This window comes from Puma concolor, chromosome B4, assembly GCF_028749965.1.
Source record: "Puma concolor isolate L17-30 chromosome B4, mPumCon1.1.hap2, whole genome shotgun sequence".
NCBI classification, from domain to species: domain Eukaryota; kingdom Metazoa; phylum Chordata; class Mammalia; order Carnivora; family Felidae; genus Puma; species Puma concolor.
This window is the reverse complement of record NC_141673.1, coordinates 34,022,133-34,049,894: the sequence shown is the minus strand read 5'-3', so window position 1 is coordinate 34,049,894 and position 27,762 is coordinate 34,022,133. Positions and strand designations below refer to the sequence as shown.

The following is a 27,762-nucleotide window of genomic DNA, read 5'->3' as shown; positions in this document are numbered from 1 at the left end:
TTCTGACAGGTCTGGGCATCTCTGTTGGCTGACAAAACTCATACATATAAGTCCTTACTGTTGTCTTTGAATAGTCCCCATGTCCTGTTCCAGTTTTTGGATGGGAAACATAAGTTCTGGGTCTCTAAGAAAGGATGACACATGACCTATAAACTCTTCAGCGCTACACTACAGCTGTGAAGAAGACTGGGAAGCAGAGGTCAGGAAATCCTTTGGTATCCTACCAAGAATAAGAATGATGATGTACATGACAATTCCCCAATACATCCACATCCACATCTACTCCACATCCACATCTACTCCACATCCACATCTACTCCAGTTGGGATCTTTTTTTTTCTTTTGGAAGGATGGAATGTTTCTCTATTGTGGCCTCCCCTAGATATCTGCTAATTTTCAGCTCATGTGGATAACGTAACCCTTATGGTCATTTTGCACAATCAAAAAAGATCACATTATTTCCACATTATTAATTCCATATTATTAATTCCGCATTATTTCCACATAAGAGAAAATTAGTGCCTTTGTGATAACCTCACATTCTGACTGGTTCCAAACCTTGCTTTTTTGTCGTTTAATATTTACTTCTTTATTTGAGAGAGAGAGCAAGCAGGGTAGGGGCAGAGAGAGGAAGAAAGAGAATCTCAAGCATGCTTTGTGTTGTCAGCACAGAGCCCAATGTGGGGCTCACTCTTATGACCATGAGCTCATGACCTGAGCTGAGATTAAGAGTCAGACACTTAACCAATTGGGCCACCCAGATAGTTATCTCTAAATATTTAGAGCCAGTTATCTCTAAATATTTTGAGGAATTTTTACAACCATTATTCAAACTTGATAATATTAAAAATTCTGCCTCTTGATTGAACACGTTTAAAAGTAATGACCAGTGAATTTCAATAATAAACCTTCCATACCTAGTAGAAGATTCATCATGTTTAAATTCTACTTTTTAGCAGGCTTAAAGTATTTAAAAGTACTGTATTTATTTTATAGTACAGCTCCAATTGAATTTCTATCCATTTATTTGACAAATATTAGCTGACACCTCCTCTGTGGTTAACACAATCATGGGAATGCAGATGACAAAAAGACATGTATAATTTCAAAGGCAGTATTCCTGGCTTATTGCGGGAAACAATGCTAGGGTTGGGAAGAGAATACTTGTCAGTTGTAGTTTTAAGATTATTATTTCATCAGTGGTTTCTAAATGCTAGCCTGATGGCACCCAGCATCAGGCCAATGTAATTTGCCAAAATATTTATAAAATAGATATTAATCAAAATTACACCAATTTAGGAGTCTTAAATAATCACTACCTTGTAGAAATAATTGTTTTCATTTGATCACACACTCAACAGACATAGTCATGTGATATAAAGAATTTAATACTAGGACTAGAACTCTTAAAATATTCCCTTCCCAACTTTTGTGATTTCACCATCTAGTATAAGTAATGACATCTGCAAATACATATGCAACAAAAGGTTAAAAATACAAACTTAGACTAGAAAAACTGGTTTGTTAGCAATATAATGTCACAAACAGTTCTCACCTAGTGATTCAAATCTAGTAGTTGAGATATAATCTCCAATTTTAATGCAAAAGAAATACACAAGTAGCATGCCTAAGAGTGTTGTTTATTTGGTTTTACTTTGTTTCGTTTAAAAAAAAAATTAACATTTATTTATTACTGAGAGACAGAGCATGAGCATGAGCATGGGAGGGGCAGAGAGAGGCTGAGACACAGAATCCAAAGCAGGCTCCAGGCTCTGAGCCTGTCGACGCAGGGCTCGAACCCACAAACCACGAGATCATGACCTGAGCTGAAGTCGGACACTCAACTGACTGAGCCACCCAGGTGCCCCTGTATTGCTTTTATATATGTTTATTGGGGAAATAAGGGATAAAAATTTTACTGGACCTGAAACTTTACAGAGAACATACTATAACCACACAAAAAGTGAAAGGTAATAGAGCTTTAATTTATAAATGCCTTATCTCAATAATTCATTTCTATTCTCTATTTTTATCGCAGTGCTTTAGTTTCACTTATAAATAGACACATTGTCAATCTGATTAACAATATTTTTTTTTCTTTTTCTTCTCAGCTCTCTATACTTTGCCCTTGCTCACTCAAAATTACTTAAGAGCACAAATTATTTTTTTTCCTGTATATTGGAATTGCGTTTGTTAATATTTGCTATTTTTAAACCAACAAAGTTACTTTTACTTTAGGCATTTCTTGACTTGCAGCACCCTTGATTTTTAAGAACTCCTGTGTACTGTAGACAGTAATATCATCCCAATCCTACAGATGAGGGAACTGAGACAAAGAGAAGTTAAGTTACTTGCCAAAACTCACAAAACTAGAAGGTAGAAGTGTTCTTTCCAACTCTGGCTTTTGATATCAATTTACGACTAATCCCTGAAAATAAATTATAATAGCCATTATGAATACCTACTCACAAATATTTCCCTATTTATGAACTGCTTACATTCTTAAAATTATTTTTAAATTAATTGCTTAAAGCTCAATGCATTTTTCATATAAAATTAATTTTCCACCTAGTATAATCAAACTCCTGGCTTTATTATAAATATACATTTATAAATATAAATTTGCCTTCCTTCAAATCTGTAATTATTTCATTGACTTTCTAGGATAAAAGCAAGTATTGAGAGAGTCTTATGTATCTAAGTGTATAATATGAAAGGAGTACTGACAAAGGGATTAATGGCAGATAGTAAGGTTAACATGGATGGAGGCTGCAGGAATGATTCTCTCTAGATAGTCTAGGAGGGAGTAACCAACAGGTGGACATCCAGATAAGAGGTTATATAAAAATACCATAACTGCAAGTGTATATTATTCATGTAGTTCAAATGGTTATAAACTGGGGTTTGCTTGGGTTATAGGATTTAAAATTTATAACTTTTAGATTACATTGTAAAGTAAAAACATTTACTCAAAAATTGTACATGTATAAGAATAAAATAACTACTATGCTCACATTTAATTGACACCAATCTAAATTCTCCGTTATTTTGATAAATGTTCACTCATACAAACTGTAAGAAGATATGAAATTCTATAAACCAGAATTTAGTCAGATCATGGCTTCAAAGTACAGTACTCAGTGGGGCATCTGGCTGGCCCAGTCAGAAGAGCATGTGACTCTTGACTCTTGATCTTGGGGTCATGAGTTCGAACCCCATGTTGGATGTAGAGATTACTGAAAAATATATAAATAAACTTCAAAGTATGGTACTAAACATTCCTTATATCTTATTTTCAATGAAATTTCCTGAATAAATAATATAACCAGGAAGATGTAAATCAGTTATCATATTTTCACATGTATCAAGGTTATTTACGTTATGGTATCCACTTTAAGGAAGCAAAACCAATGAATAAAAAAAAATTTAAATGCCTTACATAAAGTAGTGAACCTCAAATTTTGCTTCTAATTAAAAACAGAAAGATCAATAAAAATTAAGGAATTGTACAATGAAATATATTTGAAAAATTGAATAAGATTATATTGTGTTTTGACTTGAACTCATTAGTCTATTTCAAGAATGATTAATGAGAAATAGAGGAAAATGCTATTAATATCTAAATATCTAAGGTCTGTGACTCCCATCAATACAGAACTGTTTCATATAATCATCTTTTACTATGTTGTACTCACTGGAAACTGAATTAAAACTAAATTGAAATATTCAACAGATTTTACTACATATTCTAAATATATATTACACTATGTCTATAACTATGTAGTATACATGACATTTCTTACTCGCATACTGTTTTTAATTACGTATTTTAATACTTTATTAAATATGATAATATTGCATATACCCCAAGATTATCATGAAAATATTCTGTTTTCTCACTTATCACACCTCTGGTTAATTTATTTTAAACCAGTTAGAAAATTAGTTATTTATACAGAAGAAAATAACATTTACAGCATTTTATCACATGCTTCAAATTTTTTCCCTCTGAAACATTAATAACATTTATTTGTGAAGATGTGCAAAAAAGTGTAGTGGGAACAAATGGACCTGAAATTTTCAATTTATGATTTCATCTTAGCTATCACTAAGTCATTGTGAATTCCGAGAAATCATTTTTTTTCTAATCCTCTGTACCCTTCACTGTAATACTGTAATATCTGACTCACATTTTTCACAAGGTTGCTACAAATATCAAATAAGAGAATGAGTAAAAGAGCTTAGAGAATTGTGAAAAATGTACTGGGTAAATACAGGTTATTAAACTAATAACAAAATTACTGTTATTATTTAATGCAGAGAGGGGCGTAGTGTTTTTAGTATGCTTATTCAGCAATCTTACTGACCTTGCTATAGTAGTTAACAATATTATTTTACAAATACTTTCCAACCTGTCTAACAATATTTTTCCACCTGGTTCCAGTTGTCAATTTTTTTTTTTTTTTTTGCATGTGTACTTCCAATATAACTAACTGTTTGGATAATAAGAAACACTTAAAAACATCATTAATATAATCTGTAGCTCACAGATGATCCAAGAATGCTTTTAATCTTTCTCTCATTTTATAACTCTCTGATTTTGATTAAAATTGTGCTAATGAGTTGCACTACACTAAAATATATATATTATTCTGCAAGAATTTCATTATTCAGTGTGTGCCTTTTTTGGGATATCACCAAAAAATTAAGATTTCTATGCTAAGTAAAATTCTTCAACAGCATGTATTAACTTCACTTACAAGTATTTTTCCATATTCACGCTGAAATAATAATTAAAATTAAATACTGGAATTCTGAATTCACTCTACTGTCAAACCGGAAATTAAAAATATTTCTCCATTGATAATTAATATTAACATCACAAAAACAAATATACAGAATTAAGATGAGTTGGCTTGTAATTACAAATGCAATATTCACACACTCAAGTATTTCTTCAATAATTTTATTGAGTAATTATGCACAAAGCATCAGAAAATAAATTGTCTAAATCAGGAAGTTTTAAGATAAAGAATTTACTAAGATACTACAATGCCAACTTGAAGATCTCAGAAAATATATATTTACTGACAAAAAATTCAGTATGAAAGCAGAGAAAAATGAAGATAAATGGATAAACTTTGGCCATTTTTTTTAAGTTTATTTATTTTGAGAGAGAGAGAGAGAGAGAGAGATGGGGAGGAGCAGAGAAACATGAAGAGAAATAGTCCCAAGGAGACACTGTGCTGTCAGCGCAAAGCCCGATGCAGGGCTCGAGCTAACCAACTGTGAGATCATGACCTGAACTGAAACCTAGAGTCAGACACTTAAACTCAGCCACCCAGGTGTCCCAAACTTTGGCCATCTTTATTCAGCTATCCAGAGGAAAAGGGCACTGAAGTTGAGGCACAGGAGAATAAATCAAAGAGTAACATTTATTCCTAGTACATAGTAGACATTAAACTTTAATTGAAATTTGACATCTAAAACTAATTAGGACTTGGGGCACCTGGGTGGCTCAGTTAGTGAACCTGTGCACTCTCTCTCTCTCAAAAATAAACATTTTTTAAAAATCAAAATAAACAAACAAAGAAATAAATAAATAGATACATAGATAGATATCTGGTCATTCGTGCCGATTGCTGAATACAAAGCAAACATTATGAATATTCCCTTCAAATTATCTCTTAAACCTCAAAACACATTTCTAATCCTCAGAAGATAGAGGAGTTAATTTTATTTTGATATCACTGTGCAGTTCCATGCCATATCAAGGAACACAACTGGAACTGATACAGTATGAATACATATGTCATTCATTTTTGTGTCCTCTATTCTGATAAATGAAATACAAATAGCAATACAGAAAGAAAAAAAAGTTCCTGCAAGGAGATTCTGATCCAGGAGAAAGAAGATTTTAATGCCTCATAATAGATTTTTTTTATAGGTACGATGGGTGAGTATGAAGTTATAAAAACCATTCTTAGGCAGTTCTTTTGCAAAACACCGTACCCAAATAAATTATAACTCTCACAGGGTATGAAGTCCCGTCCTTTTAACTATTCAACATGTAGCTCACTGTATGTGGCACTCATATTAAAAACACGTCAGTAAATAACACATAGAGATAGAATAACCCAACAATGAAAGTTTCAGAAATGATGAATAGAAAAGAGAGCTACAAAACAATAATAAGAAAAGAAATTTGATTTCAGTATATTTATCTCAGGCTCAAGTCTGATAATACCTTGTAGGAATTCACATTTCTTTGAATTAAAGCATATAATTCATTAAAGAATAAAAATGGATGATGATAAAAAGCAAGTTTACCAAATTAAGTTCCATACCAAAGGTTATAAACTAATATTTGAGTTTACAAGCTTAACTCCATACCAATGATAAAATTTAAAATGCTGAGGATGCCATAAATAATCAATTTGGTTGCTGAATGTTTAAATTATAAGTCACAGGCTATTTTCAAAATAAGATATCATACTTTCAAATTTAATAGCATCTTTTCCCGATAATCAAAATTATCACAGTACAACTATAACTAGTTTAGCTAATAAGTTACTTAGTTTTATCATTATTATGTTATAGAAAATTTTTATTTTGTATATGATTGGGCAGCTTTGTAATAAGAGAAAAGGAATGACCCAAACACAAACAGAAATCTAGAAACAAAATTGGGTAAAGATAAAGGCTTAAATGTATTTTTAAAAAGGGATGCTTGGGTGACTTTTGGCTCAGATGATGGCTCCATGCTGGGTGTGGAACCTGTTTAAGATTTCCTCCCCCTCTCCCCCTCTCCCCCTCCCCCTCCTCTTCTCCCCCTCCTCTCCCCCTCCTCCTCCCTCTTCATCTCCCCCTCCCTCTCCCTCTCCTTCTCCTTCTCCCTCTCTCCTTCTTCCTGTCCCCTGCATCCCTTCTTGCACAGGCTCCTGAGTACAAAATCTCTCTCAAAAGAAAAAAAGGTATTAAAAATAAAAAAAAGTTCTATATAAATTAACTGAATCCATACGAAGTTAGCTATCCTCCAAATAAGCTGTCCATTCTGAATTATGGTGTATGAGTTTTTATAACTTGCTTCAACATTCATTTGTCAATGAAACAGTAGTTTTAGCTAATGTGAATAAATGGGGAGGATAAAATGCAAGATAAGATGATCCTTATGTTCAGGAATTTGTCATATAGCTCAGAAGCAGCAAAGATATGCTTACAAAGAGATATTTTGAAAATTCAAGATCATCTTAAACAATATTGAAAATCATGAGATACACTCTGAACAAATATGCTATGGAATTCCAAAACCTAAAAAAAAATAACAAAACTTAAGTCCTATTTAATAAATAATAATAAAAACAGTAATTGACCTCAATGTTTTCAATATATTCTCCACTTCTATAACTCTTTGTAGAAAGTCCGAGTAAATAAAAGAGGTTCAAGAGATTTAATTTGAGCAATATGTTGATTTAGATCTTGTCCATAGGGGTGCTTGGCTGGCTCAGTTGGTGCAGCTTGCAACTGTTGATCTTGGGGTCATGAGTTCAAGCCCTATTTTGGGGGTAGAGTTTACTTAAAAATAAATAAATAAAAATATTTAAGATTTCATCTGTAAAGTAGACCTCACACTTTTTTTTTTTTTTAAGTATGTACCCAGTGTGGAGTCCAACAGGGGACTTGAAATCACAACACTGAGATCAAGAACTGAGCTGTGATTAAGAGTCAGATGTTCAACCCACTGAACTACCTAGGTGCACCAAGAAGATCCTTTCAAATAGTGATTTCACATGATTATGTGTGGACTTGGTAAATGAAGGACAGTTACTTAGAAAATAGTAGAGTGACTGGGGAGAGGTGTGTGTGTATGAGAGGATACATTGGATAATAGCTCGCTTTGTTGAATGCTTAGTACATGTCAGGCATTGTTGTAAGGGCTTTATATATATTAACTCAGTTAATTTTAATAACAACCCTACCATATGGGTGGTATTGTTAAATATATTTTACAGATTAGGAAACTGAGGCACAGGAGGTTAAGGATACACGCAAACACACACACACACACACACACAGAAAAAAATCACTAGGTTTATGTTCTAATGCTAGTTTAATTTTCTAGGAAGTAAGCCAAGCATGCGCAGTAAGAAAAGCCCTCTACATAAAATAATTGCAGGGTAGCTATAATACATAATTCCCATAAACAGACAAAAGGGAAAGGAATGTGTAAAGAATGTGTATTGGAGACAATGGGGGTTAAGTAAACCAGGTTCATGGTTCGGATTCCGGAAATTGATTTAATCAAACTATAAATATTTAACATGTAGTATTTACCAGAAGAAATGTTGAGCAAATATCTAATCTCATTGGAAATTCTTATGCTTATTTCCCATTGTTACCTGTGCCTGGCAAATAACTTAAGTTTCCTTGCTGATTTGTACTTTTCAGAGAAATATTTTATAACAAGAAAGCATATTCATTAAAGGAACATTGCTTAGCCTGAATATTTAGTTTAATGATAGTTGTGGTTCTGTCAACTTTTAACATGAGTTTTCCTGTGGGCAGCTAAGTCCATAATTGGTTTTGCCTACTTGGTGGAAGATATTTCCTGATGATCGTGACTCTTTTAGCTCGCATCTGCCGGCAGCCACCTACTCTTCCCTCTCTAAACGTATTCTGAAATGTGTTGGCATGGGGCACTAGAGACATGTAGGAATTTGAATTACCCAATAGGATAGCTGAAAACACAAGATGAGACCCTTTATCCCTGATTTCCACTTTCTGAACATATTCTATAATAAAAGGTAATAGCACACAGCTTCCAAATAGAAGCTTCATCTGAAATAATCAGCCCTTCACATTAGTTGCAAATAAATTACCTAAAGGGCAATAACAAGTTTACAACGTGTAGAAATATGAACATACCAGGGCCGGTGATGCCATTTTGTTTTAAAAAAGGAGATACTTGAAAATATCGCTGATAAGAGAATTGTTCATCCATGTCAAAAGCATCCTGAATCCGTTTACCTTCCCCAAACCTTAAATTTTAAATATGCTCCGAATTTCGCTGCCTCCACCTCCTCTAGAACTTTGCTTCAGAATTTATCCCTTCTTAATTTTTTTTTTAATCTTCTACCTTTTCCTCTGGACCTTCCGACTATCCTGTCATGTTGTAACCACCCTCATTTTGGCCACATATTCCCACCACCTATCTTTTGTTCACAAACTCAAATAGGAATCCACACTTTCTCTAGTTCTTCACTTTTCAGTAATAGCAACCCACCATAAAGTGACTTCCGCCCCACCCACCCCCAACAGACACATTTCTTCTTAGGCTTATTGGAGATCTCCTAACTGTCAAACCCAGCAGCCATTTCCGGAACTGATCTGACTTGACCTCTTTGTAACATTATGCACCGTGACCTTTCCTTCCCAGGTGAAACCCGCAGAAGAACCACCCCCAGTTCACCCACAGAATCAAGACATATAAATAAATAAATAAATAAGTAAATAAATAAATAAATATTTAAAAATAACAAAAATAAAAATAAAAAATAATCCAGACAGTGGAAAAAAGGAGAGATGGAAACAAACCGTAAGAGACTCTTGATGATAAGAACAAACTCTGGGTTAGAGCGAGGTGGCAGGGGAGGATGGGCTAGATGGGTGATGGGTATTAGAAAGGCACTAGTGACGAGCACTGGATATTGCATGTTAGTGACGAATCACTGAGTTCTACTCCGGAAACCAATATTGCATGATATGTTAACCAAAATTTAAATTAAAAAATATCTCCAAAGAAAAAAAGAATCAAGACAAATAACAAGTTGTTTTCAGCCACTAATTTTTAGGATGTTTTATTATGCAATAGGTAATAGCTGATACAAATAAAATCCCCCAAGTTCCTGTGACTCATTTTTTGTCTCACTGTACACATTTTGTGGGTAGGTCTAATATTGTCCACAACCTTATCAGTCAATTGTATGCTAATAATCCCAAATCTAAATATTTTGCCCTTGAGCTGTGGATTCATATTCTCAACCTCCATTTTTCATGCTTACTTCATATTTATAGTGTATAATCCATAGGAAACTCAAATTTTACTGATCAAAACTAATTCATCATCCTCTCCACTCATATTACAAACTATTCACCTCCTGATTCCCCACCCTACTGACTGTAATCACCATCCCACCACCTTTTCTCTCAAGCTTAAAAACTTGGATCTTTCTAGATTCTTTTCTTTTTTTTTTAATTTTCTTTTTTTATTTTTAAAAATTTACATCCAAATTAGTTAGCATATAGTGCAACAATGATTTCAGGAGGAGATTCCATAGTGCCCCTTACCCATTTAGCCCATCCCCGCTACACAACCCTCAGTTTGTTCTCCATATTTATGAATCTCTTCTGTTTTGTCCCCCTCCCTGTTTTTATATTATTTTTGTTTCCCTTCCCTTAGATTCTTTTCTCTATCTCATCCCCCTTTAACAACCAGTCACTAAGTCTGTCTTATTCATTCTCCCAAATGTCTCACATATGCACATTTATGTCAATCACCACTGCTATGATTCAGACAACTCTCAGTTTCACAACGGATTACTATAGTAAGTTATTACATATTGTCTTATTACAAACTTTTGCCCACTTCACATTTGTGCTTCACAATATTGCCAGGCTGCCCTTTTTAAACTGTAAGTCTACCAGTATACCTTCCTTCATTAAAATCTTTAAATGGTTTCTAAGTCCTTTTTCAATTACTCTCTCTTCCTTTTTCTCCCTGTCTCTCCTGTCTCTGCTCTTCCCCCTCTCTCTCCTGCTTTCTCTCTCTCCTGCCTACTCCTAGGATTCCTTCCATGATCAGATTCCCCCATATCATAGGCAAGCACTCTTTGATATGCATATTAATATGCACATAACTAGCTACCCCTAACTTCTCCCTGATCTCTCATAGTTCCAAGGGATGCCATATGTATCACCCTATGGATTTCTAGACTGGACTACATCTGCCATGGTTTTGTTTTCATTCTGAGATTTTCTATAACCTATTTCCTTGCCTGAAGCTAACTCTTACTCTTCTTAAATGTCACTTTCACTAGGAAAATTCCCTTACCTTCTCTGAATAACCCCATTCCTGCCACCCCAGATGGAAATGGGTGCTCCTTCTTGATGCGTTCAGTAATAGCATTTTCTACCTTTTTTCTATTTTGCCAGGTAGGTCCTGGACTGAATCATTCATCTTTGAAGCCTAAGTGCCTAACACAGTCGATGTTAAATGTTCTTTCTTTTGTTTTGGTTTGGTTTTATTTATTTATTTATTTATTTATTTATTTATTATTATTTTGCAGCAGGGAGGTAGAAGTGTGTTTGGGGGAAGTAAACAAAAAGAAATTTTCAGTCAACTAGGGCCGTGTAGTTACAGTTGTCCCACCACCTATTTTTGTAAATAAAGTTTTGTTGGTATATAGTCATGCCCATTTAATTATATATTGTCCGTGGTTGTTTTCATGCTACACTGACGGAGTTGAGTAGTTGGGATGGTGACATTATGGCCCCCAAAACCTAAAACATTGGTTATGTGGCCTTTACACAAAATGTTTGCCAACTCCTGACCTAGATGATTTACCTGCACCCAAAATCTAGATTTTATTTATCTAAATACTAAGACATTATTTAAACTCCCATATCTACATAATTCTACATATGACTCTCTAGGGGATATAAAGGTCAAAATAACCAAATCTTTAAACAGAAGAAATCTGTAATCCCTTAGAAGTGATGGCCATGCTTGGAAGTAATTTCAACTAAGGTGATAATTAAAGGATCACTAAAAGGATGGGCACTAAATGCTTCCTGGAGATTGAGTAGGTTTGACATAGGATTAGTCAGCTTGAAGGCCCTGACTGGGAAACCAATGTTTTGCCTTTCGAGCCCTGTTCCAGGTGCAGTATGCTCCATATTAATCAGTCCCATATAGATGTCAAGAGGCAGCAGAGTAGGCTGGATGAAAGGCTGCTTTCACAGTCCCAACTCAGGTGTGTTGTGTCCAAACACCAGGTGTTTGGAGGTGGAATATTTGGAAACACACAAATTACACCTTGAATTTTTCACTCTTCATCCTGATGTTCTTCCCTTCCTAAAATTACGTCTGCCATTTTTTTCTGTTCTTTATGATCATACCACTATGTTCCCAGTTACTCAAGCCCAAATTTATAGTTATCATTGATTCTTTGTTTTTCATCCTGATATTGTCTACTGCCCTATCCACTCAGTGTTGAATTCGTATAAATTCTGCCTCCAGGGGTGCCTGGGTGGCTTATTCGGTTAAGCATCCAGCTCTTGGTCTCAGCTCAGGTCCTGATCTAGCGGTTCGTGGGATTGAGACCCACGTCGGGCTCTGCATTGACAACGTGGAGCCTGCTTGAGATTCTCTCTCTCCCCCTCACTCTCTGCCCCTCCCCTGCTCACTCTCTGTCTCTCAAAATAAATAAACTAATAAAAATAGTTAAAAAATTCTGCCTCCGTAGTGACTCTTTTAACAATAATCACTATCTGACATGTCTTGTTCATTTATTGTTTGTTTATTGCCTGCCTGGCCCCCACTACACCATCAGTTCAAGGGCTGATATCTTGATGATCTTTCTCACTATTTCATCCTTAACATCTAAAATAACATGTGGCACATATTATAAGGTAAATAAATATTTCTCATTGAATATACTTTAAAACGCCTGCCCTGTACTTTAATAATTTATGTATGTCTGTGTACCTGCTAACCAGCAAATTCCTTAAAAGCATGATCCATATCTGATTCCTCTTTGTTCTTTCATCATGCCCCCCAAAACGTGTGGCTAATTTAATATTTATGAATTTTTAAAAATCATCAAATAACCATCATCTTGAGTCATCACAAAGCAAATATATGTAAGTAGTTGCCAAATCTGACAAAGCAGGATAGTTGATGAATGTTTTGTTTTTAGAAGCTAAGGCAGATAAGTAAGTAGTCTGGTAGTATGCTCAGACTTTGTAAGGTATCATATAACACACACTGTCATTTCACTTAATCCTGGAAACTATAATCACGTTAAGTTCTCCTAACTAAAGGTAGAACCAGTAAAGATGATGAACATTTTGGGGCACCTGGGTGGCTCAGTTGGTTAAGTGGCCGACTTCGGCTCAGGTCATGATCTCTCGGTCCATGAGTTCGAGCCCCGCGTCGGGCTCTGTGCTGACAGCTCAGAGCCTGGAGCCTGTTTCAGATTCTGTGTTTCTCTCTGTCTGACTCTCCCCTATTCATGCTCTGTCTCTCCCTGTCTCAAAAATAAATAAAACGTTAAAAAAATTAAAAAAAAGATGATCAACATTTTTTTAAAAAAGTAACTTAGTCTAAATCTCATGCCTATTATTAATAGCTCTGGGAAGAAATTCTTTTGACTTTCACTACAAGAATAGCCCAGGCAGCCAAGAAACCAAGGCTAATACATTGTGGCCCACTGCTAAAAAGTGCCTAACTTCCCACACTATTAAAAAGGATGGAATCTCAAACATCCACTATAGCCTCACAAGTACTTTTCCTAATTGTATACAACTATTTTCTTCATATGAGATTGTGGTTATTGTATGTCTACCCATGGATTTTCAATATCATCTTTCATGGCTTCTAGGCAAATGTAAGATCCTTACGTGCAGATCTGAGGGTGGGTATCCTCAGGCTCTACTATGAAAGACCATGGTCTCCCCAAACTAATGCTCTGCTATTGGATCTTAAGTACCCTCAGTTACCCATAGCTGCAGGGAATTTTTGGACAGAAAAAAATCAGAGTAAATGAAGAGTAGAGTAACTAGAAGTATTTGAGGTGGCTGTAAAAAATCCTAGTCATTGGTTGAGAACAAGCATGTACTGTGCAGTATATCAGGAAGGCTTGGCTACAAAACTCCTGTCAACTGTATACCATAATTAGTGAGCATAAAAACTTGCTAAAGTTGGACCACTATCGCATTAACAAAAATTTAAAATATTTACAAAGCAGAATAACTCAGTTTTATGAACTGGTAAACTGACCAATGTAATATAATTATTAGATTGTAAATCTAATACTGCTATATAGACACATCCTTAAATTTTTTCTGTGCACTTCCTCAATTGTAAATGCTTTCTTTTTACCAACCCCACCAAGATTATGGATTCTTGCCAAACTGACCATATTTCTGTCTGCTTCTCGATCCTTATCTCTTGATTATCCTATCTTAGTCAGTCTTACCATTGTGTGATTCAGCCCCCTCCTACATCTTTTTACACATCTTACTGTGTTCCCTACTCTTGTCCAAGCCTGTCACCTAACTGTGGGAGTTTAATAAATGCTATCTAATTATGATGATGCTCCTTTTATTATTATTATTTTTTCCTCCATGCACTCCTCTTTTACTTCTACTTAGAGGCAATCAAAAACATTTACTGAGCACCTAATGTACCAAGGAACAGCCTTCTTCCACTGCAAGCAAGTATACTCTCATCTTCTTAATTGCATCATAAAGATTGTGATTTTACCTACCCTGTCAAGGACAGTTTCCCATGGAAGGGTGATTTAAAAGAAAGTTCATGCTTGAGATATTTAACTACAGTACTGTTCTCTCAATTAGTTTAATCTCTTAGGAATTAGGTTGTGTCTTTGCATGTCTGGTACAATACCAAATGCAGAGTTTACCAATCCTAAAGAGCTAAAATAAAAAGATAGCTACTCTTAACATTCATATATTTGTTTTATTAAACTAAAACTTGTGCATATCAAATAGCAAACACTCAATAATTCTTAGATAGTATAATTTATAAAGTAATCCCATTTTTTTATAAGTGGAAATAAACACTTTTGAGCTTTACCATAAGGCAACATTTTGTGGTAGATGTTATGTGGCAGTGCATCATGTTTTAGGTAAAATAAAATTATACACGCACAAAAAAAATCCTTCTTTTAATGCTGTTATTAAAAGTTATCTTTAGGGGCGCCTGGGTGGCGCAGTCGGTTAAGCGTCCGACTTCAGTCAGGTCACGATCTCGCGGTCCGTGAGTTCGAGCCCCGCGTCGGGCTCTGGGCTGATGGCTCAGAGCCTGGAGCCTGTTTCCGATTCTGTGTCTCCCTCTCTCTCTGCCCCTCCCCCGTTCATGCTCTGTCTCTCTCTGTCCCAAAAATAAATAAACGTTGAAAAAAAAAATTAAAAAAAAAAAAAGTTATCTTTAAAAGGTAAAAGCAAGGCAAGAGAATTAAATTCTACTCTGCAGAGGACATTTTAAAATCATAGAAGTTTAGAAATTAAAGGGATTTAAAAATCGAACTCAATCTTTCATTTTATTAGACAAAGATAAGATAGAAATATTTAAATTATGTATCCTTTCTTTTTATGAAAACTTCTCAAAGACACATAAGGAAACATCCCTTAAACTATGGTATGTTACACCTTGCAAAATCATTAATGGTATCACAATTTGGCTCTAAAGAAGTGTGAGGATTGAACCTAAAAGCTGTTCAAATTCAAATATTACATCAAGCTCTAAAAACAGTTTTGTTTTCTTTTTTTTTTTTTTTTTTTTTAAGCAGGTTTCATGCCCAGCATGGGACCCAAACTCAGGACCCTGAGATCAAGAGTCAAACTAAACATCTGACTGAGTCATCAACTGAGCTACCCAGGTTCCCCCGGCAAAGATAGTTTTGTACAACTTTGGTAAACTCATTTCTAATCATATTCAGTAATTTATAATATACTTATTTGTATCTAAGGAGGAAAAGACATCAGTGGCAATACAGAAGTTCTGAGTTGAGATTTCAAGGCCCAAAATATCATACCATGTGTAAATATTAAAAACTTAAGAGATATAGTTCATAGCATTTCAATCCTACAGGCCTGAACAGGAGTGAATATTTACTGAGATTTCATTACTATCTTAGTACTGTGCTGTCTTTTAAATATAATCAGATTTAGTCTCACACTAGGTGGTTTAGAATTAACACTATTTTATTTATTTATTTATTTATTTATTTATTTTTAATTTTCATTTTATTTTTCAATTGTTTTCAATTCAGATTGATTACTTTTTCACTTTTCAGATCTAGCTTTTCTTTTTTTTTTTCAATATGAAATTTATTGTCAAATTGGTTTCCATACAACACCCACTGCTCATCCCAACAGGTGTCCTCTTCAGTGCCCATCACCCACCCTTTCCTCCCTCCTACTCCCCATCAACACTCAGTTTATTCTCAGCTTTTAAGAGTCTCTTATGGTTTGGCTCCCTCCCCTAACTTTTTTTTTCCTTCCCCTCCCCCATGGTCTTCTGTTAAGTTTCTCAGGATCCACATAAGAGTGAAAACATATGGTATCTGTCTTTCTCTGCCTGACTTATTTCACTTAGCATCACACTCTCCAGTTCCATCCACGTTGCTACAAAAGGCCATATTTCATTCTTTCTCATTGCCATGTAGTATTCCATTGTGTATATAAACCACAATTTCTTTATCCATTCATCAGTTGATGGACATTTAGGCTCTTTCCATAATTTGGCTATTGTTGAGAGTGCTGCTATAAACATTGGGGTACAAGTGCCCCTCCGCATCAGCACTCCTGTATCCCTTGGGTAAATTCCTAGCAGTGCTATTGCTGGGTCATAGGGTAGGTCTATTTTTAATTTTTTGAGGAAACTCCACACTGTTTTCCAGAGTGGCTATACCAGTTTGCATTCCCACCAACAGTGCAAGAGGGTTCCCATTTTTCCACATCCTCTCCAGCATCTATAGTCTCCTGATTTGTTCATTTTGGACACTCTGACTGGCGTGAGGTGATATCTCAGTGTGGTTTTCATTTGTATTTCCCTGATGAGGAGCGACGTTGAACATCTTTTCATGTGCCTGTTGGCCATCTGGATGTCTTCTTTAGAGAAGTGTCTATTCATGTTTTCTGCCCATTTCTTCACTGGATTATTTGTTTTTCAGGTGTGGAGTTTGGTGAGTTCTTTATAGTTTTTGGATACTAGCCCTTTGTCTGATATGTCATTTGCAAAAATCTTCTCCCATTCCGCCAGTTGCCTTTTAGTTTTGTTGATTGTTTTCTTTGCAGTGCAGAAGCTTTTTATCTTCATGAGGTCCCAATAGTTCATTTTTGCTTTTAATTCCCTTGCCTTTAGAGATGTGTCAAGTAAGAAAATGCTGCGGCTGAGGTCAGAAAGGTTTTTTTCCTACTTTCTCCTCTAGGGTTTCGATGGTTTCCTGTCTCATATTCAGGTCCTTTGTCCATTTTGCGTTTATTTTTATGAATGGTGTAAGAAAATGGTCTAGTTTCATTCTTATGCACGTTGCTGTCCAGTTCTCCCAGTACCATTTGTTAAAGATACTGTCTTTTTTCCAATGGATATTCTTTCCTGCTTTGTCAAAGATTAGTTGGCCATACTTTTGTGGGTCCAATTCTGGAGTCTCTATTCTATTCCATTTGTCTATGAATTAACACTGTTTTAGAGATGAGAAAACTAAGTCCTAAATGGGCCATACAGAATAATGGTTAGGTGCATGGATTCGAATCCTGTTTCTGCCACTTATTATTTGTTGCACTGCTCTGTGTCTTAATTGCCTCAAATGGAAAATAGGAAAAATAATAGTACCTTCTTCACAGCATTATTTTAAGTATTATGTAAACCACTCAGAAGAGTGGCACATAGTGTTATAAGAAGAGCTAGCAAAGGTGGATTTACCCTGAAGCCAGCTAATGAAGCTTAAACATAAGTGCTGCCTCATTTGCATAGCTGTTTTCCCCAGAATGATCTTAGTAATAGTTTTACTCATAATTGTGTATTCTATTAAAGAGCAATCCTCCTCCAATTGTCAAACTTGGATTTTCCTTTGCATGCTATCATTATTGTTGTTCTTGCATTAAAAAGATTAAATATTTGCCCTAGGGCACACAATTAGTAATGGCAAATGGGAGATATAACCCAATGCCTACTGTAATCCTTCCTTTTCTCCTTCCTTTCTTCCCTTTTTCCCTCCCTCCCTTCCTTCCTTCCCTCCTTCCTTCCTTCTTCCCTCCCTTCCCTCCTTCCTCCCTTCTTCCCTCCCTTCCCTCCTTTCTTCCTTCTTCCCTTCCCTCCCTTCCCTCCTTCCTTCCTTCTTTCCTTCCCTTCCTCCCTCCCTTCTTTCTTTCTTTCTTTTGAGAAAGCACAAGCAGGAGGAAGGGCAGAGATTCAGGGAGAGAAAATCCCAAGCAGGTTCTAGGAGCCTGATTAGGGTTTGATCTCATGATCAAGTATCTCATGATATCTCATGATATCTCATGATACCGAGAAATCATGACCTGAGTCCAAATCAAGAGTCAGATATTTAACCAACTGGGCCACTCAGGTGCCCCTGATGGAATTCTTATTTTTCTGCCTAGTTCTAGAATTTTCCGTTTGTCTCATGAACTACAATTTTCTCATACAAAGAGAATAAATCCTCATATCATGTAAGAAAACAAATAGTTCCCAATCATATTTTCCTGTTATCTCAAAAAGAGGAGGCAATGTTCCACACTTTGCAGTGATATCTATAATAGCCATTCACCATCATCTGCCAAACCTCACCCATATACATACATGGTTGCACTCAAGGAACATGAAGGGAAATAAGAGCTTTTCTTGAGAAGAATGAGTTACGCTGCCACTTGGTTTGTTTTCTATCAGAAGCCTGGTAAAGCCTATTTGTCAAATAGGGCCATTCACCATTTGAAAGAGAGGAGCTGAGCCTAGGAGCAGGTATAATGAGAGGGCAACCTTGAATTTAAGGATTCATTCTTTAAGTTATCTATGCGTCCACTCAGTGAAAATGTACTGATGTACTCTGATCCAAGTACTGTATGGGGACCAGCTGTATTTGAAGAGTATATGTTGAATTCATTTATCCAATCAACAGATATTTGAGAACCTATTCACTGATTATCTAGGTCCCTGTTCTTACTGAGTATACTCAACAAGAATGTTTTATAGATCTCTTAAGTCACTTTATTCATAAAAACAGAGGGCATTCTAGCCTGCAGATATAAACCATTGAGGATAATTTCCCTTGTTTGTCAGCATATTTTATCCTCATTGATCATTCTTATTCTTAAAATATGTTGCTTATCACTGCTGAACATGTACCCAAGATTCTATTTTATCTACACGAAGTAATTACTTTGCCCTTGGGTGACCATTCACATTAATAATTTTTCTTAAATGATAATAAACAAATATGCAAATGTTGTCTAGAAGGTGTATTATTATAACAGGTTACACAGGAATGACAATCACAACCTATTTTTTTAAAAAAGGAAAGGTTATATGTGTTGTGTGTCTTTTGCCAAAAACATGTCTTTAAAAACTCCTAAGAAAACATACATTAAAGAATATTAGAGCACAGAAGCATGTTGAACAGTACAGATAACATATTGCCTTGTTTCAGAAACCCAATATACTAGAGACAAAGAAATTCCCTATCAAGGACTGGTATCCTCATACACCCGGAAGAGGTAAATATATGCCCCTCCTCAACTTTATTCTATTTTCAGAACTAAAATGAAAACAAGAGAGACACACTTTTGTGAATTTTTAGAACTATTATCAGATCTCCTGGAACTGCATACCAATCAAATAACAGCAAAACTTTCTGTAATGTGGTCCAGCTAATAAAGATGTTCTTTAAATCAAAATGTTAACCAGCTATAATTTTAAACATTTTTCTCAAAAAGTCCATTTAAGAACATTTCACCTTGACATGTTTCATGAACTGATACAGTACATAATACAAGATCTTATGTAGAGGATTTTTAAGTTGGCTGATAGTTGTTTGAGCAACGATTCAAGATTTAACCTAGAGCTCAATTTCACTGCCTTCCCTGCTCTTGGTATATTTTTGCCAGGGATAAAGCATTCCAGTCATTGTTCCTAATGGGCTGTCTGTTGCCAACTAAGAACTACTTAAGTTACCAGGTATCATCAGGGGAAATCTCTTTCAGAAAATCCTGGGAACTAAAAAGATGCACATGCTCAAATAGCTGGCATTTCTTAATCCAATTTCAGGAACATTTTAAGTGTTTATTTGAGGTTAGACAAAATAGTACATGATAGCTTTCCATTCTGCTGAATTCACAAATAACCATACTTCTAATTTCAGAGAAAACATCCATCTTGCCAGCAATTTTTATCCTAACCGCAAAACTTATGTCTTCCTTCTGATGAAACATTTGTGGCATTGTTACTACAATTAGAAAATTTAAAAGGTTAATTCTGATTATGAACATCAAGATTTTCGGCTGGCTCCATTTCTGTGTGCCAAAATATAATCATTTGTGATCATACATTATTCTCAAATTCCCAAGAGACTGTTGCCTCATTTTTTAAAAAATTTAAATGCTTCTTAAAATTTAGAAAAGATTATCTGGTGGGGGAGGATTAACTTGGTGTCCAAATCTATAAAATTATTTGTGTATTTATTTGGGTTTTAGATTTTACCCTTTATGAAGTATTCACTTTTATACAATACCTGCTGACCTCAGATGATGAGCACAGAATAAAATAGTAACAAGGTTTTTATAAGGTAATTTATAAAATTATATAAATAACTGTATTACAGATCCATAATATGCCAGGCACTGTCCTACGCACAACACACAATGGTGATTACACAGATACGGCACTGCCCTCTCTAAGTTTTACAGTTTATATTTTCTATAAGATTTTCTGCCTCATGCTTTGAAAAGACAGAAAGAGAACAGATCCGGAAAAGTTCGATACAAAACTTTGCCAAAATTTCATGATCTCAAATTCCTGATATTTCTTCTAGTAATCTGTATTTTTTCCCTGCTGACAAAGATGCATTTATGGTCAAATTGTAGAAATTTTACTTGTAGAAATTTACTTGTAGAAATTATGTATCAGGAGATACACAAACACTGGAATTCTTCCTCTGCATTCTACAAGGAATTCTATACTATATATTTGAGGAATGGCTTATCAGATGAATGTTTTATCACCAATCACATTTGCTATCAAAGGATGAGTCACCTGTCATATAAGGAAAGATATTTAGTTCCTATATGTCCAAGTAAGATTATTTAAGCCATTATGGAATGCAGTAAACAAAATGATAGACTTAATCATGTAACTAAGTTTCATCTGTAGTTTCACCTTTGAAAAGGTTAAAAAAAACAGAACAAAAAAACACATAAAAATATCTCATCTATAGCAATACTGGACACTGAAAAAATACATATATTTATTCTATCTCAAAACACCACATGGTTTATGTGCTGCTTAGTTTGAGATATCCATATTTTATCTTTCTGACCACTGCTGTGGATTAATTTCTCTTAAGGCTTGGAAAAATACAAATTCGTAACAGGAAACACTCAATTATTAGAGCAACTTACACATATCCTATTACCGCTTTCATCAAAACACATTCACAATAAAGCATCACCACTGGGAACACCATTCCATTTCCTCAGAGAAACCTGAAATACTATTAAACTCCTCATTTTTTATTCTCTCCATTTTTCTCACAATTTTGTATAGAAAATATCATATTAAAAACTGTTTGTTATACACACCTGAATGAAAAGCTAGTTTAATGGTAGAGGGTACAGTGGCAAAATTGAGATAGCGAAAGTGGACGCACTTCCCTGGGCAAACTCTCAGGGGTGCACACAAGGTGATATTGAACTGTTATTTGGCTTACCATTGACAGAATTCTAGAATTAATAGTAATCAAAATCAAAAACAAAAGCACACACATGCAACAACCCTGAACTACACAGGTAGTTAGTATTCAGAAAGCATGCCAAAAACACAACTTGTTTTATAAAACCACAAACTTTTCCCCAAGTGATTTTTTATATATTTTGATCGCATTTAAACAAACATACTTCACAAACAGTGCTACTAAATAATCGCTTAAAAAGCAGGAAGACTTTCTGTTGGCAAGAGAAGCCTTCTGGTATATTTTTTAATGCATTGACAGTAGGAAAATACAAACTTATTTTTAATAGCCATTACTAATATATATTTTTAAATAATCAGACATATTTCTTTGTTGTAACCTATAGTTTCACTAATTACCAGAAATGCCATATTTGTGACACATTACCAAATCATTAGCAAATAAAACTGGTTTAGAAAGTTTTGTAGTACTAATTATTGTTGCTTTAGTTTCTTCAGAAAACTTAATCAACTAAATCATGGATACATTTGGAATAAAAACAGGTAGATATTTAAGCTCAAAGTATGCAGCTTTACTTTAAAACTGTATCACTATATATTATCATGCAGACACCTTAAAATAATTGTATCATTTCCTACCATGTAATTGTATGCTTTTAAGTTTACCCTAAGTAAATTATGACAAGTACAAACACGCATGATGGAAAGAAGAGTTATTGAAAAGCCTTTATTCCAAAATAAATACATTTTAAAAGAGTAAAGCCCATGTCTAAAATGATCCTCAAATTGTTTTGGCATAAAAATGTAACATTTGAAGTGTTAATAAAATACTTAATAGGGCTGAAACACACATACTAACTCAATGAAAATCTGTGTGTGTGTGTGTGAGAGAGAGAGAGAGAGAGAGAGACAGAGACAGAGACAGAGACAGAGAGACAGAGAAAAACAAAGAGAGAAATACATTTTTTTACACATTTACACTATGGGCATTGCAGGCTTGAAATAGCAAAAAAATCAAGCCAAAGTAAAATTCTAATAATGCAGACAAAGGAGGACAGCTGACTGAATCCTCCTTTGGTGCCTACAACCACCTAAAGTTCCCAAAGATACTTGAAAGAATCAGTTCACAAAAAGTTTCTCTACAAAGTATTTTCACTTTGGGAACTTTCCAGGTTTCAGGAATGCCCCACTTAAAGGGGAGCCAAAGCATTGTTTCCGGATTGTATCTACAGCTGTGTTTTTCCTTCTAATTAGTGGCCAATAAATTCTAGTTCTATCTTCATCAAAAATTTAACCCTTCCTATAATATGCTAAAACTCTGAACCAAAATGAAACGTGCCTCCCCACTACTCTCAAATATGCCCCGCAACACAAAGAGAGATTCTGATGATGCTAGTTGTGGAACCAGGACTGGTCAAAGGGGGAACAAAAAGAATATATATGTTTTTTTGTTTTTTGTTTTTTTTTTTTTCAGTGATCCTTGAGGCCACTGAGATCCCCGTTACTGGAATAATAACCTCACCAGTTGAGTATAAATACAAAACCTTATTCCCTAGAGCTTTCCCCCCTAACAGTTTTCATCATAATCTAATTGCAACAAAACATAACACTTTCACACAGAAGCCCCCGAGGACACACACGCTGAACTTTACCTGTTTTTATGCCGAGTCTTCAGCAAATTTCTTCCAAAGGGAGCCATGGTCCCCCAGGCAAGCGAATAGCAAGGACCGTGTCTCAGAGTTATCTGGGGTGGGGTGTGGAGATATCTGGATTTCGAATTGGAGGGAGGAGGGCTGGAAGCTTCCTCTTCACCTCCTCAGACGGTCCTGGCTTTCAGCTCATTAGCAGCAGGCTCAGAGAGTTGCTGGTAGTTGTGCAATTGCTGCCTGACTTTGAACTGCTGGATTGTTGTGGCTGCTGCACCTTTGGAGACCTGCCCAGCTTCAGCCTCGAAGAAGGCGTTTGGAAGCAGGAAAAGAAAGAGAGAGAGGAGAGAGAGAGAGAGAGAGAGAGAGAGAGGAAGGGAGGGGGGCTCTATTGTGTTCTGTAGCTATTTGCAGACTTGTTAAACTTTAAGAACTGCCAACCCCACGGGCATGGTAATATCCATGGAATGGGAATTTCACTCCCTTGGGAAACCCCCCTCCCCCGCTTTCCACACCCAACCACACAAGGTGAACTGAACACATATAAAAGGATTAAAAGTAAATACCCCCACCTCCCAACCAGCTCCAGTCTGTGAGAAGTAATCTGATCGTAGCAAGCAAGAGTGGGGGCCAAGAACTTTCTGTCTACCGATTCGACACAAAATTCCCCTGCCCAGAGGAGGGGGGGGGGGGGGGGAGGGGGTTCAGGGCTCTAAAATGCGTGGAGGAGGAGCGAAGCCGGAGACTGGATCAAGGTGGACTCAGAGGAGCCCCCGAGTTCAAGATTCTAAGAGTTTCCCCCAACCCCACGCATCCACACTTTTCAAGTTCATTTTCCGAAAGTTGAAGGACCTAAAAGACCAAAGCGCTCCAGGGCTGATCACAGCACGGGCAGTCAGAACCAGACGGGATTTGGGGTGTTTACACCGACCCCTGCCGCATCTTTAACATTACTGAGATTTGGGGGCTGTGTGAGTTTGAAGGAAGAGCCAGCCAACTGTGTGCTCCTGCCTCTCAAGTAGTGAACTTGGAGGATTTCGTGGAACTTGAAGCGCGCAGTGATGGTCTAGCGGTGAGAGGAGGCATCACCTGTTCCCACGCGAAATCGAACCCACGACCCGCGCAACCTGGCAGAGCTGGGCGACTAGACGCGGGTGCGGGAGGCCAAGGTGCAGTGACCACCGAACTCCCTTGCTCCCGCCACGCCGCCGTGGGAAAGCGCCGTCCAGGGGCCAGGGCCCGCATAATTTCCCCAAGGACATGGACGCTAGGATTTCGGGGGCCCCCCACCAACTCCTTTCCTGCTGACCCTGGTCCGGCCCCATCACTTCCCCTCCTCCCACCAACGCCAGCTTGGCTTCCCAGGCTAGGGGAGGGAGCCAGGGAAAGGAAGTCTAAGGACGGTGGGTTCCTTCTGGCTCACACTTCAAGCTAGCGGATCTCTGGACCTTGGCAAAGTAGCAGGCATACACTTTCTTTGAATCCTCCTCACCCCCAACAACAGCAACCAAAAGTGATCTCAAATGTTTCTATAAGTTTTATATGCATTGATTTAGACAAGATTTCACAGAGCTCAAAAAAATCATTTCCCCCCCAATAGTTACTATCATAATTGCTCTCCAGTTCTCCATATTTTATATATTATATTTCTACATGTATATAAACACATATGCATTTTATATGACGTTATTTTATTTTAAATTTGTTATGTATTTTTTCTAATTGAACATAAATATTATATATAAATTCCAATTGTTATAAATTAGAAAACATTACAACAGCTAATCCCTCAATTCAATGACTTTCTCTTCTATTACTGGAAGAATGGATAATTTTAAGAAAATATACTCATCTTTTATTTTATTTTTTAAAGTTTATTCATTTTTGAGAGAGAGAGACAGAGCATGAGCAGGGGAGGGGCAGAAAGACACACACACACACACACACACACATACACAGAATCCAAAGCAGGCTCCAGGCTCTGAGCTATCAGCACAGAGGCCCAACTCACGAACCATGAGATCATGACCGGAGTTGAAGTTGGAGGCTTAACTGACTGACCCACCCAGGCACCCCAAAAATATACTCATCTTTTAAATGGATCTATGGTAGTGTTACCAGAGAAAGCCTTTAAACTACTAAAAGCAGAAATGATATGTTTTGTTTTATACATATATGTTACATACACACACAAACACACACACACACACTTTATATACAACATAATCTTGAGTATACGTTAGTTTCAGTTTTTTATTTTATTTTACAAACACATCACAAAAACAATGATTTTAACTATTATGGATGATTGTCCAGTTGTTCTAAATTGTTCAAAATATAATCCCCTAAAGCTATACTGTTTACTTATTAATATAATGATTAATATAGTTACTGATTAATATAATGATTGCAGTCAATTTACAAAGAATTTTGCATTTACAAATATCTCTGTGTTTCCTGTAGTTTCGGTTCTCCACCCTTATTAACATTACTTGTATATACAGTTTTCATTTTTCATTAAGAGAGTTTTAATGGAACAAGAGGAAACAACATTACATCTTTATTAGCATAATCTTATGTTGAGTTTCAAGTTAGCACAGATGAATCTCATTTAGGATGTTATTATTCCTCACATAAAATATTCTATTAATACTATTATGACAAATCCTTTGATGGGTAAGAATTAAACACAAAGTGTTAATGTCCTTTAGATATTAGAAGCTGAAAGGAATAGAAAACATGGGCACTAATACTTAGATGGAAAAATAAGCAAGTAACAAATTAGAAAAAATAATAAAATCATGTTCTAAAATATGAACTTTAGGGGCACTTGGGTGGCTCAGTCAGTTGAGTGTCCTGCTTCAGTTCAGGTCATGATCTCATGATCTCGTGGTTCATGGTTCGTGGGTTCAAACCCACACATTCACACATGGGCTAGATGCTGTCAGCCTGTCAGTGCCCAGCCTGCTTTGGATCCTCTGTCTCCCTCTCTCTGCCCCTCCCCCACTTGTGCTGTCCCCAAAATAAATACATATTAAAAAATAAAGTAAAATAAAATAAAATATCAACTTTATAAGTAATCAGATCTTATATGGATAGATTGAAATGAGGTCTTATTTTGCATCCACCAAATTGCATGATTTTTAAAATGATGAGGCCCAACTCTGTCAGTATGATGGTCAGAGTGGACTACTCCTCATGAGTAGTGCAGATAGCCCAATCCCTTGTAGAAATGAATTTGGCTATATGTATCAATAACCTTCAAAATATTCGAAGTCCTTTATCCAAGTTTAATATCATATGAATTTTTCCCAAGGAAATAATCATTTTCATAAAAAACCTTATGCTTATTCACATTCATTTGACAACCAAATGATATATTATTTACAAAATGTTGACACATAGTATTAGACAAAGTACTATTTTTTGTACATGGTAGAGAATAGTGTGAAAAATTATCTCAACTTGAAAATAAGGCAAATTAATGAAAGCGTATCCTTTCAGTGATATAGTGGAGCATTGTCTAAGAGTTCCTCCCAAAGATTCTGCAATTCTCTGGAATAACACATTTTTTTTAAACTCACTATTTACTATTGATTGGGCCCAGACTCTGTGAGATTAGGTGTTAAATTGCTTTGTTTTGTTTTTAAAGGTATATTGCAAATGAATTTCGTTCAGGTTATGGTTTTATTGCCCTATAGGATATCAACCAATTTAATTTTTTTTTAATGTTTATTTTTGAAAGAGAGACAAAGACAGAGCACTATTGGGGGGAGGGGCAAAGAGAGAAGGAGACAGAATCTGAAGCAGGCTCCAGGCTGTGAGCTGTCAGCACAGAGCCTGACATGGGGCTCGAACTTGTGAACTGAGAGATCACAACCTGAGGCAACCAACTTGCTCAACCAACTGAGCCACTCAGGTGCCTTGGACATCAACCAAATTTATACCCAACCTATTTTAATTTCAGCATATTTTTATTTTTATTCTTTAAATTTATTTATTTATTGTTGAGAGCAAGAGACCATGTGTGGAGGAGATGGGAAGAGGGAGAAAGAGAGAATCCCAAGTAGGCTCCATGCCCAGCAAGGACCCTTAGGCAGGGCTTGATCCCATGACCCTGGGATCATGACCTAAGTAAGCTGAAACCAAGAGTCAAATGCTCAATTGACTGAGCCACCCAGGCACCCCATACATTTCAGGTTTTTTTGAAAATTATGCTTTTAATAACTCTAAGCTTGCATCAGTTTTTTTTTCTGAACTAATATTAGTTTTCATAGAAGAAAGATGGTTACTTACCTCTGCAATCCCTACTTTTCTTAAAAGGTGTAATGTGTAAAAATGAGTTTTGATGGTAGAGAATAGAATAGTTAGAATGTCCTTGCACTCATCTATGAATATGAAGCTCAGGCA

General features: G+C 35.9%; 1 protein-coding gene across 2 annotated transcripts in view; it reads right to left on the bottom strand.

The window, feature by feature from the left end:
• The window catches only part of RASSF9 (Ras association domain family member 9), a 28,416-nt gene extending 4,607 nt beyond the window's left edge, over window positions 1-23,809 (bottom strand). The window contains exons 1-2 of one of the 2 annotated variants that reach the window (XM_086712710.1): window positions 19,898-19,943; window positions 1,772-1,793 (exon numbers count right to left, since the gene is read on the bottom strand). In XM_086712710.1, the coding sequence (XP_086568836.1) occupies window positions 1,772-1,793; window positions 19,898-19,928 (53 nt within the window). In that variant the 5' untranslated portion in view covers window positions 19,929-19,943. Of the gene's footprint in view, window positions 1-1,771; window positions 1,794-19,897; window positions 19,944-23,358 lie in introns of those variants that run through there. The other variant, XM_025926416.2, reaches the window with a different exon arrangement.
• Between the last annotated feature and the right edge of the window lie 3,953 nt (window positions 23,810-27,762).